Source organism: Lynx rufus, unplaced genomic scaffold (genome assembly GCF_022079265.1).
Source record: "Lynx rufus isolate CCGP_SWC_20201006 ecotype Redwood Valley unplaced genomic scaffold, mLynRuf1.p SCAF_2, whole genome shotgun sequence".
Taxonomy (NCBI): Eukaryota; Metazoa; Chordata; class Mammalia; order Carnivora; family Felidae; genus Lynx; species Lynx rufus.
In genome coordinates this window covers 188,409,326-188,425,804 of record NW_025814834.1, presented here as the reverse complement: position 1 = coordinate 188,425,804, position 16,479 = coordinate 188,409,326, and the positions used below count along the sequence as shown (strand labels likewise).

Below are 16,479 nucleotides of genomic sequence, written 5' to 3'. Positions count from 1 at the left end.
CCTGCCAGCTGTGCCCAGGATCCAACTATTCTCTGCCATGCAGAACTCTCTACCTGTGACATGTTGTCATTGTTCCATGTGGACTCCCAGCTTTGGGACAAGTGACAGAAACCTACTTAATTGGCTTAAGCAAAACAAGGAGATTCTTGTCTTAACCAAACTCAAATATGTAGAGGTAGATTTGGTGTCAGGCAGGGCTGGATCCAGATATTTAAACAGTTTGGTCAGGCTCTGGTGTGTGTCTTAGCTCTGTTCTCCTCAGTTGACTTCTTTGTTCTCAAGTGTGTTCTTCCAAGTGTTACAAAAGGTGGTCCCCAGTCCCTCTAAGGTTAGCCACGGCAGTATAGAAAGAAAGCTGTTCTAATAGTTTTTGCAGATGTCCAAAGGCTATATATCTCGTTAACCCGATCTGGGTCACATGCCCCATGTAGCAAGAATGGGAGGAGAGGCAGTTCCCCTAAAGAAGATGAAGAGGCCAATTCTAGAAGGCAGAACACTAGATGTCCATGAGACACATTGAGATTCCAAGTGAGCCTGGGGACACAGAGGGAGGTAGACTCAGCCCATGATGCCAGTCACACGCGGCTTTCTTGGGGGTTCTGTCTAGAGGCGGTGTGGACAGAGTTGGGGCAGGAGCTGAGTGAGGTGGGGTCTGGTCATGTGGCCTGAGGAACCATGCAGGTGTTTTAACAGAGAAGTAATGTGAGCAGAACTGTGCTGTTTGTGGAGGGGCCTGGAGGAAGCCACCGTGGCCGAGACTTTGGTGGGGGCAGTGGCCTCTGGGTCTGGAAAGAAATTTAGGGGGTTTGAAAGATACTTTAGCCACGCGCTAACAGGACCTGGTGATTTGTTGGGTGTCTAGTCTCTGGGCTGCAGCTTGACCCCTGTGCAGTGAGGTCAGAGATGGGACCAGGTGGTTTCTGTGGTCCCTTCCAGCTCTGATTCTGTGGTTTGGGCTGTCTGAGCAGCAGAGTCTGGAACCTACGGTGGAGGTGCTCCTGATGTGACAGCATGGGTCCTTTGCATGCCCTGGCTCCCCAGCAAGGGTCCTCGGAGACCCGCACGCACTCTCGGTGCCGCCTTTTGGTTCCTTAGCCTCGCTGCCTGCCTTCTCCAGCACTGTCTGTAGGGGTGCCCCTGCCCACCAGCTGCATGACCCGTCAGCATGCCACGCATGCCTGCCCATGGCTAGGTCTTGCCTGCCTTCCCTCCTTCTGCATGTTCCAAATGTCTGTGCCCAGCTTCCAACTTTCGGGGGGGGTTCCAGGCTACAACTTGGCCTGAGAAGCTCAGAACAGCTTCTGGCCTGGAAAGCCCAAGACCAGAGGTCGTGGCCAGGCACAGCTACCCTCCCTCTTGAGACCCTTGTTCATTGGCGCAGAAAGCCGTCTGTTCGGCGCCCTCATCGTGTTACTGCCATCGTCATGCCCATCCTGCCCGCGGACCACGTCCCTGGCCTGCCCTGACCCCTTACCCAGCCCCTTCTGAGGGGCAGCTCTTCCCCTTGGGTTCCCAGGCTGTGCCTTGAGCCTGGTTGAGGTCCTGGCAAGTGGTCATGCCCCTTGCCCTCATCTCTCACCTCGGGTCACAGCCTGGAGGTGGAGGCAGTGACTCCAGAGAAGGTGGCCATGTCACTCCTGGGCAGACCCTCTGCCCTGCCCCAGCCATGCTCTGAGGTCCTCCACCCTCGGGTGCCTGGACTTCTCTCACTGGTGCCCCAGTTAGCCCCTCTGGAGAGGGTCAAGAGCAGGTGGGGGCAGGCACTGGAAGGTAACCTGGGATGTGGCCCAGACTAGGCCCTCAGTGTAGACCTGAGGCCCGAACCTTGCACTGAGTCCCTGTGTGACCCTGGGCAGAAAGGACTTTTCTGGGCCTCAGTTTCCTAGGCTGTAAAGTGGGAGCTTGGTTGCGGAATCTCTTATGTTCCGGTCTGAGTGTGGGGGCTACTTCTAGCCCAAAAGTGGGGTGGTGGGAGGTGGTAAGCTGGGGCCCAGGGACTCTACCCCACCTGTCTCTGAGGTGGGTTTGACTCTGACAAGCGGGGCTTCCTGGATGAGGGGCCCCTGCCCTTCCATCCTCCGGAGTGTCCTGCCCGGCCCGTGAGTACCTCTCTCCCTCCTCCCACAGTGCGCCGTGTGGCTCCTCGTTTCTCCATCCCTCCCAGCAGCCAAGAGGTGATGCCAGGTGGCAGCGTGAACCTGACTTGCGTTGCGGTGGGCGCACCTATGCCCTATGTGAAGTGGATGATGGGGGCTGAGGAGCTCACCAAGGAGGATGAGATGCCTGTTGGCCGCAACGTGCTGGAGCTCAGCAATGTCGTGCGCTCCGCCAACTACACCTGCGTGGCCATCTCCTCGCTGGGCATGATCGAAGCCACAGCCCAGGTGACAGTGAAAGGTGAGTGCCACATGCATGCCTGCCGTGGTCTGCCGCCCGCCCTGTCGCACAGGGTGACAGGAGGTCCCGGCACCCGTAGCTGGTGAGGATGGCTGTTGTGGGGATGGATGAGGTCTAGGGGTCATCGCCCTCTCCTGGGGTCCTCCTGGCCCTCACTGGTGGAGAGAGGAGTTTCTGTCATTCATAGTGTTAGTAATAGCAAACAGATACTGAGTTCCCGTGGGCAGATACCGCACTGGTCAGCACAAAGTACTTTGTTTCATTTGTATGATGCTGGGAGGTAGGCCCTCTTCCTGTTTTACAAATGAGGGAACTGAGATGCAGGGTCACGTGGGAGGAAATGACAGAGCAGAGACTTGAACTCTTGGGGGTCTGATGCTATAGTCTGATGCTACAGTATGACCCCCTAGCCACTACATGGCACCAGACCCTCAAGTTTACCAACCCCCTGGCAGGAAGGATATGGTGAAATAGTGGCCAAGGGGGCGTGGGCTCTCCACCAGCTCCCTGGGATAGGCATGCATACGCACACTCCTCCAGGCTCCCTGCCTCCATTCCTCCCTCAGAGCCGTCCTCCATTCGGCAACTGAAGTGATCTTTTGAAGATGTGAAGCAGGTTCTCACCACTCTCTTTTAAGAAAACAGCCTTCCAGTGGCTTCCCGTTGCTTTTAGGGTAAACACCGGGATCCTCACTCCCCTCACCCAGCTCTGCTGGCACTACTCAGTTCTGCCAGGCGCTCACCCAGCCCTCCCTATGCTGGTTCTCCCCCAGTCCGGGTCTCAGCCCTGTGAGACCCTCGTGGATGTCCCCAAATCAGCACCCCGCTGTCTGCTGTCCTTGTGTGCACCGGAATCATGAGTATGGACGCAGTGCTTCCCACTCACCCTAGAATGTAAACTCCACAAGGGCAGGGGTGCGGCTGTGTGACCTGTGTCTTCAGTCCCGGCGCAGTGCCCAGCACTTAGTAGGCTTTTGATAATTATTTGTTAAATGGTCGGCTGTGGATCTGGGGCTTTTCTACCTTCAATTTGAGCCAAGCCACAGGTGTGTGGGGCCCAAAGCCCCAACACTTTCTAAAATCCAGACCTTTCCCTTAGGCGCGTCTCTCCCCAACACCAGCCCCAGTCACGCGTAGGTGCCCACAGGGAGCGCGGGCAAGCCCCAGAGGCAGACCTCAGCCTCCCAGCCTGTGTGCACGGGACCTGGTCAGGCCATGCCACCTCTGCGTCTTAGGTTGTTAGGTGAGGATCCAGTGAGTTCTCGAAGTAACATGGGTAGACACTAGATGACCAAAGGCCCCTGGAGGCCCTGACAGGTGTGGTCACCATCCCCTGCTAGGTGCCCTTAGAGGTCACCTTGAACTTTTCAAGCTGTTCTTCAAGGTGTGTTGTGGGGGTCAACCACATTCTGGTTGGATAACATCAAAGGCAGGCTTGGCTCCTGGAGTCATGACCTCAGGCCATCCTGAGCCTCTCACTTTCTTCCCAGCTCTGCCGAAGCCTCCAATTGACCTTGTGGTGACAGAGACAACTGCCACCAGCGTCACCCTCACCTGGGACTCTGGGAACTCAGAGCCCGTGTCCTACTACGGCATCCAGTACCGTGCAGCAGGTGCGGAGGGCCCCTTCCAGGAGGTGGATGGCGTGGCCACCACCCGCTACAGCATTGGTGGCCTCAGCCCTTTCTCAGAATATGCCTTCCGCGTGCTGGCGGTGAACAGCATCGGACGAGGACCACCCAGCGAGGCAGTGCGGGCACGCACAGGGGAGCAGGCGCCCTCCAGCCCCCCGCGCCGTGTGCAGGCACGCATGCTGAGCGCCAGCACCATGCTGGTGCAGTGGGAGCCGCCCGAGGAGCCCAACGGCCTGGTGCGAGGGTACCGCGTCTACTACACTCCCGATTCCCGCCGCCCCCTGAGCGCCTGGCACAAGCACAACACAGACGCCGGGCTTCTCACCACCGTGGGCAGCCTGCTGCCTGGCATCACCTACAGCCTGCGCGTGCTGGCCTTCACTGCCGTGGGTGACGGCCCACCCAGCCCCACCATCCAGGTCAAGACGCAGCAGGGAGGTAAGTGCGGGCAGCGTGCTGGCTGGGTGGCCACAGCAGAGCTGGGGTGGGCAAGGCTGTGGCGAGGCCTCTTCCGTCAGGCCGTGGGCTTGGGGGCCTATATTCCACACACGCGTGGTCACTTGGGATGCAGGACACGGGTGCGAGGGTGTCTTCCCCTGCCCTCGAGGGGATCGGTGAGGCTCACGGCGCCTGGCGTGGGGGCGTTGCAGTGCCTGCCCAGCCGGCGGACTTCCAGGCGGAGGCAGAGTCGGACACCAGGATCCAGCTCTCGTGGCTGCTGCCCCCGCAGGAACGGATCATCAAGTATGAGCTGGTGTACTGGGCCGCGGAGGATGAAGGCCAGCAGGTGAGTGCCCAGCGGGGACAGGAAAAAGGAGGGGGGGGCTCCTCCTGATCCCTTAGAGTCTGTGGTGGGCTCACCCAGGCAGACTTTCTGGATTTTGTGGTTGTATGGATACGGCCCCCAGGGTTCTCCTTGGGGCTCTGGGGCTCACGTGGCTGATAAGGTTCCATAGTCTTTGTTGCCCCTGTGCTGGGGGCAGAGTCTGTCCTTGGGTCTGTCCGTGGGTTTCTTGGGCTCTGTGGCTTACACGGCACTGGCGGAGCACTAAAGTTCCCCACTGGAGCCACTTGTCCCAGGTGTTCGTGGCCATGTAGTCTGTGCAGTGTCCGTGGCACGGGCTGGGCCGAGTCCCTTATATGGTCCAGGTAGCCATGTGACATGGAGCCAGCCCTGGAGCCACGGTGGGTCCGCAGGGGTCAGCTGCAGCCCGCGTTGGGGAACAGCCTCTGAGTGACCTTTGAGGTCAGAGCAGTCAGTGAGTGCTCCCTGCTCTTCCAGCACAAGGTGACCTTCGACCCCACCTCCTCCTACACTCTAGAGGACCTGAAGCCTGACACACTGTACCACTTCCAGCTGGCCGCCCGTTCCGAGATGGGGGTGGGCGTCTTCACCCCCACCATTGAGGCCCGCACAGCGCAGTCCAGTAAGTGTCTTCGGAGGCTACTGCCTGCTGTAGCTGGGAGGGACACAGACATACACACCCTTCTCCCTTGGCCAGGGCGGGTGGTCAGGTCTGCCAGGCCCTGGACTAGACCCTTGTCTGGGCTCCAGGTCTGGACCCCGAGAGAGGGACAGGTAAGTTCCCACTGGTCTGCGTCCGGGCGGCTGCTGCCCGCGCTGCTCCCCACCCCCCACCCGCTCCCGCCCCTCCCTCTCCGAGGCCACCCCCCCCCCCCCCCGCCACGACCACCCAGGTAAGTTCTGTGTCTGTGACTCATCCTCTTCCCCCCCCCACCGCCCTACCCCCAGCCTGTCTGCGCTGGCCACACTGGCTGACTAGGCCATTCCCACTGGTGGGACGGCCACGCTTGCCCAGTCTCAGACATGCCCCCGCTTTGGCAGCTGTCCTCCCTTTCCATGTCCCCACATCTCATCTCCCCCATCACCTACATTCCCTGCCCCGTGCCCCCCACCATGAGAAAGATGTGTGAGCTGTGTCATCACACCGGGCCAACCGCACGTAGGGACACATCTGTGAGCATGAGACTTTGTGACCGAGAGTGTCCACATGCCTGCCTTAAGACCACGTGACCTTCCACGTGTGGGTCTGTCTGTGAGGCCATTTGTGCTACACTTTGTGGCTTTGTGTGTTACCATGTTCCTGCCTGCGTGTGACTCCGTCTGACCGCCTGACTGTACAGCACCTGCATGTGTGTCCAACGAGTGTCTGGCGTGCCCTGTGATTGAGTGGCCATGAGGGTCTGTGTGATAATGGGGGCCACAGATGTATGGCTGGAGAGGATCATGGCATTGAGGCAGCACAGGTACTCACCCTAGACACGGCAGGGTCTGTGAGGCGGTCCATGTGACACGGGGCTGTGTGTGAATGTGCCAGTGATGTCGGGCAGCTATGTGGGACCTGGTGTTCATGGATCCATCCTGCGAGCACCTGCTGTGCTCCTGCTGCGCCCGTGCACGGTGCGGGGCTGGCAGTGACCCTGACGTGGCCTCCCACCTGCGGGGATCCTGGTCTAGTGGGGCAGATAGATGTTAAACCTGCAGTTACCCAAATGAGCTCTTAATTATGTTTGTGTTAAGTGCTGTGGAAGAGACAGATGAGGGGATGGGAGCTTCATCTGGTCTGAAGGGCCAAAGGGGCTTCCTTGGGTGACACAGGCCTTACGCAGAGGGTCAGCAGGTGCAAAGGCCCTAAAGTGGTCAGTGGTGAGCAGGGGGCCAGTGTGGCTGGAGCAGCCACCAGACCATGGCAGCTGGCTTCAGGTTCAGAGGACAGGTGGGAGGGCTGGCTGGCTGCTGTGCAAGAGTGCACAGGACAGCCCAGCAGGGTGCCTGAGGCCAGGCAGGGGGCTGTGTGGTAGTCTGTGCAAAAGGTGGCAGCTCAGATGAGGTGGTGGTGGATTGGAGAGCTGCCTGGGATGCCAGCTGGCTGGGACTTGGTGATGGATTGGGTTTGGGGTGCTGAGGGAAAGGGAAGTGTCAGGCAGATTCCTTGCTTCTGAGGTATGGACCTGGGAAGAGAGTAGGAAGTGGGACCTAAGCAGGCACTACAGCCCGAGATGCCTTATGCCGTGTCAGTGGTGATGTTGGGCTAGAGGTGGGGGACCCTGAGGAGGATGACCAGAGATGGCAGGAAATTAAGGAGAGGGGAGCATCTTAGAGGTTGGAAGAAGCAGACCAGATGCTTGACCAGAGCCAGAGGAACACTGGAGTGTCCACTGGGTTGAGGACTGTGAGGACTTTAGCTGGAGGGAGGGACCACTGCAGCTGGAGAGGGGGGTTGTGGTCCTGAGTGTGGGTTTTGTCTTTTAAGATAGGATTTTGAGCATATTTAAGCATTACTAGGAATGAGTCTGTTCAGAAAAGTCAAAAATTTGGGAAAGAGAAGGATTTTGGAAGCTCAGGAGGTTGGGGAAGGGGGCAGAGCATGGATGGGAGAGATCTGCCTTGGACAGGAGGGCGTACCTCTCTCCCCGTGGGAAGCAAGGGCGGCTCAGTGAGATTACAATTGTTGGGTGGGTTTGGTAGCAAGAGATGGAGGGAGCTGCTGGTGGGAGGCTTCAGTCTTCTCTGCAAGGTGGGAGACAGTTGTGTGCTGAGAGCTGAAGGTTAGAGCGTGGAGGAGGTTGAAAGCATGCTGTTTACAGCAGTGAATCAAGCCGGGCAGAGGACAGAGGCCACAGGCAGCATGCAGGGCCCCCGGGTGAGGCCACTGGGGACGTGCTCATAGGATGCCGGCCTTCCAGGGCAGGTGACCTACCTGTCCCAGGGCTGCCTGGAAGAGGGCAGAGGGGTTGGATCCATCCAGGGCTTGGCACAGGCCGGGCAAGAGCATGGGAAGAGAAGTAGGTGAGAGAGTTGAAGGAGCATGTAAGAGCGGTGAGGTGTGGGACCTCTGGGTCTAAGCTCAGTATTGAGGGCGGAGGAGGTCAATGGACGGAGGTCCCTGGGGGCGCTGAAGAGCCAGTACAGTGCTGGGGACCTTGAGCAGCTGAGCTGGGGGAGGGGGAAGGTCTGCAAGGGGATGTCGGAGGCCACGGTTTGGGGGATAGGGCCATTCCGAGCCTCGGCAGTATCAAGGGCACGGCCACAGCCGTGCGGGGGAGGAGAAAGCCCTGGAGATGAGGGGCTCGGGGGCTCAGGAGGGGGACTACCGAAGTCACCCAGGCAAGGGGTGGGAGCAGAACTCTGGACGGTGAGGAAACCATGCTGTGGCACTAGGCTCCTCTGTGGGAATAAGGTCTAGAAACGTCACTGGGAATAAGGGAGGCACAGCCCCATGTCCTAACTCCAAGGAACTGGTTGAGTGCGAGCACCTCCATAGGGCACACTTTCTCCAAATCAGTCAAGGCCGTTGGCCTCTTTCCCATCTGGCCTCCAGTCTCTGTGGTTGCTTGTGGCTCCGACACCCTGTCCAGGAAGGCACAGGCCACGGCTACCTTGTGCCAGAAGAGCCACTGGGGCTGCTGGTCCTGACAAGAGCTGTGGGCACAGCAGCTAGAGTTCTCCATATGTGGTTGTGTGTGTGATGGGGGCAAGGGGTCAGGGAGTCCCGGCCCACGCTCATGTGTATCTGGCAGTTGTGTGTGTTTTGTGAGAGAAAGCATATGTGTGGGAGAGACCTTGTGTGTGTGTGAGGTGCTGTTAAAGCCCCATATGTGCGAAAGACACCATATGTGTATGTGGGACACACGGGGTATGTGTGTGTGTGTGTGTGTGCGTGTGTGTGTACACAGGCAGAGCCTGTGGTCCAGAGGGAGCCAGGCTGTCTGGCAACAGCGGTGGCAGCCTGCCTAGGAGGGGCCCTGGGTTAGCCATTCTGTACTCAGGGACTAGCCGGCCTGGGTGAGTTTCCCATCCTCTGTGACTCGTCACTGTGTCCGTGACCCCCACCCTCCATCTGCCTGCTTCCCCCCATTTGTCTTCCCCAGCCCCCTCCGCCCCTCCCCAGAAGGTGACCTGTGTGAGCACGGGCTCCACCACGGTCCGGGTAAGTTGGGTCCCGCCGCCAGCCGACAGCCGCAACGGCGTTATCACCCAGTACTCGGTGGCCTACGAGGCAGTGGACGGCGAGGACCGAGGGCGGCATGTGGTGGAGAGCATCAGTCGCGAGCACTCCAGCTGGGACCTGGTGGGCCTGGAGAAGTGGACGGAGTACCGGGTGTGGGTGCGGGCACACACGGACGTGGGCCCCGGCCCGGAGAGCAGCCCGGTGCTAGTGCGCACGGACGAGGACGGTAGGCGCTGGCACCGAGGGGAGGGGCGGGGGAGGGGAGGCACCCCTCCCAGACACCACCCACCGCGCACCCCAGGGCCTCTGCCTCACACAGGCCGGGAAGGACTCCTCTTCCTGATGGGGGCTTAATAGCCCAGAGTGGGGAAACAGAGCTTGTGGGATAGCCCATGACCAAATCCCAGCCTTTGCAGCGGTCTCCAAGGCAGCTGGAGCCTTAAAAGGCTAAGATGGAAGAAGCAGTCCCACCTAAGATATGGGAGGTGGAGACTGGGAAGACTGGTCCAAGAGACGCTCAGAGTAGAACCAGCAAGACTCACTCTTGGCCAGATGTTGGCATGATATGGGTGCCAGGAGGAGATGGGACAGGTTGTGCCCACCTTAGGATGACCAAAGGCCTGGTGCCTCACCACTGCCCTCCCCACCAAGTGAGATAGCTCTGGGCCCAGGGGGTCGGCAGGGCTTCCTTGTGCTAGGTGAAGGGACCCCTCCTGTGTCCTCAGCAGGGACAGACAGTCTACAAAAACTCTGTGAGGGCCTTTACTGGAGCAGTGGGGTGCAAAGGCAAGGCCCTGGAATGTGCTGTGCCCCCCCGAGCCAAGGTCCATACCACCAGGCCCGACTTTCTTCTCTTCCCGGTCCCCAGTGCCCAGTGGGCCACCGCGAAAGGTGGAGGTGGAACCGTTGAACTCCACTGCTGTGCGTGTCTCTTGGAAACTGCCCGTCCCCAGCAAGCAGCATGGCCAGATCCGCGGCTACCAGGTCACCTACGTGCGGCTGGAGAATGGCGAGCCCCGTGGCCCACCCATCATCCAGGACGTCATGCTGGCTGAGGCTCAGGTGTGTCACTGGGAGGCGGTGGGGTGGAAAGGTGGATGAGGCCAGCATGCTCTGCTACCTCTTTGGAGCCCAGGTTTGACCCATCCCCTGCCTGCCCTCGGGACTAAGACACCGAGGTGTCCTGCCGCATTAGGCTTAGGAGGTGCTTAGACCAGAAGGTTAGGGCTGGGTTCCAGGAAACACTCTCTTCCGTCTTGCCTACGCCAGCCCAGGCCCTGCCAGCCCCATCTGCCCTGGTGACTATCCCAGCCTGGCAGCCACCTCTGTGGCTCAGATACCAGCACTAGCAGTGAGGAGCCCTCTCTGCACAGAGCCCGGCTTCCATTGTCACCCTCTGCCCAGGCTTCAGCCCCCTAAGCCCTCCTTTGTGTTTTGCAGAAAGCACATTCACTGTCAGTTAGGCTGGGATTTGAGATTTGCTCAAACACCCCCGCTCAACAGTGCTGGGCTGGGCAGCCATTCCTCCCATAGCCAGGGCAGGGAGAGCCCTCCTCCTGTCATCTCCCCCAACTCAGCCTTTGGCCATGGCAGAGTTCTGTGAATGGCCCAGCTGGGTGTGGCTCTACGCCTGGCCCTCAGGAGGATGGCTTGGCCCCTGGTGTTTACGCTCAAGGTCTGGGCCTGCCAGCCAGCCTCCTGTCTTCCTCTGTGCACTAATGTCCTCCAGGGGATAACAGTTTCACCCGTGAGCTTAGGGTGAGGTCCCTGGGGTATTCTGAGCACTGGTTTGCTGTTCAGGTAAAGAACCTGGGATACTGGGAGGTTATGTGAATGGCCCAGAGTTTCCCAGGAAATAGGTGGCTGAGCTTGGGTAAGAAACCCAGTCTCTGGACTCTGAACTCCTAGAAAGGGCTGTAATTGTTATGGCGAGTTTCCTCCCAAAAGATTCTGCTGAAGAGTCGTAACACCTGGTGTGGTCTGCTTTCGAGGTCTCCCCATCCAGAATCAGGGTCTTGGGGAGGGGGTTCACAGTGGGCAGCACTGAGGCAGCCCTGGGGGAAGGAGCCCAGATTCCCTTCAGAGCCCACATGCCCTCCCCAGCCAGCTTTTCACCCCTACCTGGGCTGGGCCCAGAAGTGCAGGTGCAGACCCCATGTTCTGCCTGCTGTACTCAGGGTGGGCTCACCCACACAGACAGATGGGGCCTTCTTGCCTCCGGCTGAGCTTAATTCTGAAGCCAAATTTCTTCTCTGGCCAGAGGGTGCCCTCTTCCTCCTCTCATCCTGCCCAGTGCTGAGAGAGAACGGGGGTGGAGGAGGCGGACATGTGCACCCGCCTGCATTCCTGGGGCAGGTTGAGGACTCCTCCTGGAGCCTCCACAGACACACCCACCCAGAAACATCCCCGGAATGGGCTCCCTCCAGCCCCTCCCATCCTAGAGGGCCAGCGGCACAGCTGCAGCCAGTGGGGTTCTGGAGCCACCCTTTCAGGTGCCCCCTTCTGGTTCCAAGTGGTTTGAAGGGAGCTGGGCTACAGGAGGAGGGACACTGTCCATCTGGTTTCAAACATATCATGACGGGGGTAAACCTGAGCTCCAGGAAAGCCAACTGAAGATGGAGGGGCCTGGTCCCCAGCCCAGCCACAGGGCCCAGCTGTCCTCCGACCACCCTGTCAGGGACACCACAGCCTGTCCGTCTTCACCCAACAGCACCATCTGCTTAGCCCAGGGTCCCCATCAGTTCTGGAAGAACCATGAGGGTCCTGCCCCCCTCGAGTGTGTAGCCAGACCTGTCTCCTTTTATGTGTGTCTCCATGTCGGGTTTGTCTGTTTCTCACTCGATGTTTTTCCTCCCTCTCTGTGTCTCCTCTCACTGCCTGTGCCTGCCTCACCCTCTTCTCCTCTCTCCTTCCCACTGCTCCCTTCTGTCCTCTCTCCCTCCATTGTGCTTCATCTGCTTTGTCTCTCCTTCTTTGCCCTCACTCTGCCTCCAACACGGGAGAGGTGCGTTGTGAAGACCTTCCTGCCCAGACCTGGCTTGGACAGTGAGAGTCTCCCCCTCCCCCACCCCCCCCACCCCCACTCCGAGACAAGGAACCTAGAGCAGAGGCGGGCCCAGCCATACCTTTGAACGTGTCCGTGGCCAGTAGGAACCTGTTGATGGTCTCCTGCCATATTCTGTCCCATGCTCCTTGCAAGGCCTTTCCAACAGAGCTTCTCAGAACAAGAGGGACCGCAGTCAGTGGACAGAGGTTGGACCAGCACTTTAAGGGTGGTTGGGCCAGAGGACCCTCTGGTTGCTCTAGCCTGAAGATGTCATGGGCCATCTCCCTTTGCTGTGCTGGACACCAGCCAGCCTCAGTCCTCCAGTGTCCCCAGACCACAGAACAGACACCTCAGTCCCTCCACCTACATGCGTCACGGCCTAAAGAAGAACGTACCAAGAAACAGCGACATTGCCAGCCCTGAACCATGCCTTGCTACCGTAATAAGATCTCAGGCACCCTCAGGAAGGAATAGGGGTCTGACTGCTCCCCCTGTGCCTGTGGGGAAGGGCCTAGACTCCAAGCTTGGCATTCACACTTCCATCATCTTGCTGGCCAGCCTGCCCCCATCTCCCAACCCCAGTGCAGCTCTCGCTATTCCTGGGACACCCTCCTGCCTGGGAAAACTGTATAATCTGTCTCCCAACTGAGAGTGAAAGGAGACGCTGAATAATCATACCATGACAACAGCCGCAGGCCAGGACCTTCCTGGGCAAACCCGGATGCAGTCGCCCTGCTCCCAAAGGAGTGGGTGTCTTCACCCCTATCTGGCAGCCTCTCCCTCAGAGCACCTGTAGGTGGCGATCTCTGGTCCCTCCCATGCCCAGGAGCCCTCCCTCTTCAGTCTGTGTGCTTCCTAGTCTCCCTCCCCTCCTCGGCCCTGGCTTACAGCATGGGCTGGGATCTCCAGATGGGGAGTGGTTTTGGGGTGCTACCCCCATGGGCATTTCAGAGGCCCTTGCCCTCCCTCTGCCCTGCTGGGCCGGGCCCCCTCCAGCAAGAGTCCTTCACATCCTGTCTCCCTTTCTCTCCCTCCCGCGGTCAGTGGCGGCCAGAGGAGTCCGAGGACTATGTAAGTAACAGGTGTGCGAGCGCGGGCGAGACCTGGGTCAGGTTGGGCTCATGGGACACTCCCCTCCCCCGCCTTTCCCCCCAGCCTGAGCCGCCGAGATCCATAGGCCACCAGCCACCTCCAGAGAAAATTGGCGTTTAGACTCAAGCAGCGAGCTGAGCAGCGATTGGCATTTCCTCTAATCCTTACTTCTCGCCTGTCGAGCAGCAATTTCAGGCCAGTGTTTGTGATCGACCAGGGCCTGGCCCCTGCTCTGGCCAGACAGGGATGGAGTTAAATCCGATCCTGATCATTAGGCCTTATTGATCCCTGGAGTGAAAAATCACCTGCTCCTGGGCCCAGGCTGGGAGGGAAACCTGAGGAGCTGGTTCCGGCATTGGTGCGTTCTGGAGCCCCAGCCCTGGGACACCCTCCAGCCGGGGCAGGAGGGTGTCTGCGAGGGGTTGGTGGTGGCTGCGGGGGCCCCACCTACCACTCAGAGCTGGAGGGACACCAGGGTTGGTGGTGACAGCTCTGTTCCCACTGCACGGTGGTCCCCTCCCTTCTTCCCACTCTCCCCATGTGGCGTGGCTTGGCCTCCTGTGGTGTTTCTCCGCATGTCTGGAAAGGATGCCTTGGCTGGAGATGGGCATGTAGGCAGGGCCTGCCAAGGCTGGGAGACACTGCCCTGGCTGACTTCTTAGGTATCACTGGGGACAGTGGGGACATACGTTCCCTGGGGTGGGTGTTTCCTGTCCTATTCATCTTCCTTCCCTCATCTTTCTTCCCTTCTCACAACGTATTTGCAAGGCATTCGGTAGTCACAGAGCCCACTCCTACATGTGGCCAGATGGGGTCCTGGCCGGGTCCTGCAGGGCAGCACCTTGGCCCGCTGCACCTTGCTTGTCAGTGTGGGTGTGGGTGTGGGTGTGGTGTGTGCACGTGTGCACTATGGTAGCCCTTTGCCCTCCTACAAGAGAAGCTGTAGGCTGCGTGCATGTGCGTGCCAAGAGTCATGCAAGCTGCCCCGTGCGTGCGGAGCTCTGTGCCCTGTGTGTCATGTGTACACAGACCTCCTGAGGTGTCACTCGCAGCGCAGTGGAGTGGAGGAACAGTGTAGCCCTTTGTTCTAATCTGAAAGGAAGGGTGAGCTGTCTGCTCCAGGCGTGCAGCTCCTGGGACAGGCGGGGTCCTCCTGGGCACACATCCCACCTGCCTGCCCCGCATCCAGCAGAGTCCGTCATCGCCCAGCATCCCACGCCCCGGGACCTCTGGCCCTGTGAGCCCCGGAGGCTCCCTGCCGGCGAAGGTCCTCAGGTGGCTGGCACGGGCTGGCCTCCTGGCTCCTCTGTGATGAGACTGGGCCCCTCCTCCTTCTTAGGAAACCACCATCAGCGGCCTGACCCCAGAGACCACCTACTCCGTTACTGTCGCCGCCTACACCACCAAGGGGGATGGTGCCCGCAGCAAGCCCAAAATTGTGGCAACGACCGGGGCAGGTGAGTGCGGGGTCGGGGACAGAGCCGAGGGTGGGGCGGCAGGGCGGGCAGCGCCAGAGCCCAGCGCGTGGTTGTTCAGTCCCAGGCCGGCCCACCATGATGGTCAGCGCCACGGCCATGAACACCGCGCTGCTGCAATGGCACCCTCCCAAGGAGCTGCCTGGCGAACTGCTGGGCTACCGACTGCGGTACCGCCGGGCCGACGAGGCAGAGCCCACTATCATGGATTTTGGCAAAGATGACCAGCACTTTACAGTCATCGGCCTGCACAAGGGGGCCACCTACATTTTCTGGCTTGCTGCCAAGAACCGGGCTGGCCCCGGAGAGGAATTCGAGAAGGAGATCACCACTCCTGAGGATGCACCCAGCGGCTTCCCCCAAAACCTGCGTGTGGTAGGGCTGACCACCTCTACCACGGAGCTGACCTGGGACCCCCCGGTGCTGGCGGAGAGGAACGGGCGCATCACCAACTACTCCGTGGTGTACCGTGACATCAACAGCCAGCAGGAGCTACAAAACATCACTGCTGACACCCACCTGGTACTGTCCGGCCTCAAGCCGGATACCACTTATGACATCAAGGTCCGCGCTCGTACCAGCAAAGGCGCCGGCCCACTCAGCCCCAGCATCCAGTCCCGGACCATGCCCGTGGAGCAAGGTGTGTGCCGCGGGCATGTGGCTGCGCCTGGGGAACTCTGCTCTCCTTGACCCACTGACCTCTGGCGACTGTGATCCACCAGCCTCTGCTGTGTGACCCTCCAATCTCTCATGACCATGACCACTAACCTCTAGCGAACAGGCGCCACATTCTCAGTGTGCGACCCCTGACCTCTGCTCTCCTTGACCTACTGACCTCTGCTGTGTGACTCCAATCTTTCGTGACCTTGACCCACTGATCTCTTTTGACTGCATCACCATCCTTGGGTGTGGGACACTGATCTCTTGGGGCCATGACCCACTGACTTCTAGTGAACATGCTCCACCGTGCTCTGGCGTGGGGTCACGTGCTTCTCATGACTGAATCCCACTGACATCTGGTCACTGACCAGCACCTCTGGAGATCCTGACCACGGGTCCTGTGGCATCTGCCCAGCTCAGTCCTCCCTGTGAAGAGGAGTCTGGGCTGAGAGCCGAGCTGTGGGATTTGAAGCTGGCTCGGAGTGGGGTACCTGGCCTCCGCAGCCATTCCGGACCCTCAGCCCTGGCCAGCATCTCTTCCTGGCAGGGAACCCTTCGCCCCGGCCCCCGGTTACACAGCCACGGCTGACTCCCCGCCCTTCCTTGTGTTCCACAGTGTTCGCCAAGAACTTCCGTGTGGCGGCTGCTATGAAAACTTCTGTGCTGCTCAGCTGGGAGGTCCCTGATTCCTACAAGTCCGCGGTACCCTTCAAGGTGGGTGAGGGCCACGGCCAGCCAAGCCCGGCACACTTGCCGGCCTGCCCCAGGGCGTCGCGCCAGTCCCAGGTGTGGGCGTCTGTGGCGAGGTTTCCCAGTCAGGTGGATGCACACTCTGTGCCCTGTAGGCCCACAGTGGGGGGGGGGGGGCTCACCCCAGCGCACTGCCTGTCCCTCTCCCCCGCAGATTCTGTACAACGGGCAGAGTGTGGAGGTGGATGGGCACTCCATGCGGAAGCTGATCGCAGACCTGCAGCCGAACACGGAGTACTCATTTGTGCTGATGAACCGCGGCAGCAGCGCGGGGGGCCTGCAGCACCTCGTGTCCATCCGCACGGCCCCGGACCTCCTGCCGCACAAGCCACTGCCTGCCTCCGCCTACATAGAGGACGGTCGCTTCACCCTCTCCATGCCCCACGTGCAGGACAGCACCCTCATCAGGTGTGCAGATGAAGCCGTGGGTGGGGGCGGGGCAGGGCTGGCGA

The 16,479-nt window shown here is 59.9% G+C and overlaps 1 protein-coding gene across 6 annotated transcripts in view; it reads left to right on the top strand.

Annotated features, from left to right (window-relative positions):
• PTPRF (protein tyrosine phosphatase receptor type F) overlaps positions 1-16,479 on the top strand; it is a 71,927-nt gene that overhangs the window by 39,191 nt on the left and 16,257 nt on the right. For 3 of the 6 annotated variants that reach the window (XM_047083905.1, XM_047083906.1, XM_047083907.1), the window contains 9 exons: positions 2,128-2,397; positions 3,888-4,469; positions 4,682-4,818; positions 5,314-5,458; positions 9,873-10,066; positions 13,095-13,121; positions 14,482-14,599; positions 15,894-15,991; positions 16,182-16,435. In XM_047083905.1, coding sequence (XP_046939861.1) covers positions 2,128-2,397; positions 3,888-4,469; positions 4,682-4,818; positions 5,314-5,458; positions 9,873-10,066; positions 13,095-13,121; positions 14,482-14,599; positions 15,894-15,991; positions 16,182-16,435 — 1,825 coding nt within the window. Of the gene's footprint in view, positions 1-2,127; positions 2,398-3,887; positions 4,470-4,681; positions 4,819-5,313; positions 5,459-8,924; positions 9,231-9,872; positions 10,067-13,094; positions 13,122-14,481; positions 14,600-14,678; positions 15,258-15,893; positions 15,992-16,181; positions 16,436-16,479 lie in introns of all 6 variants that reach the window. The other 3 variants (XM_047083903.1, XM_047083904.1, XM_047083908.1) reach the window with 3 other exon arrangements.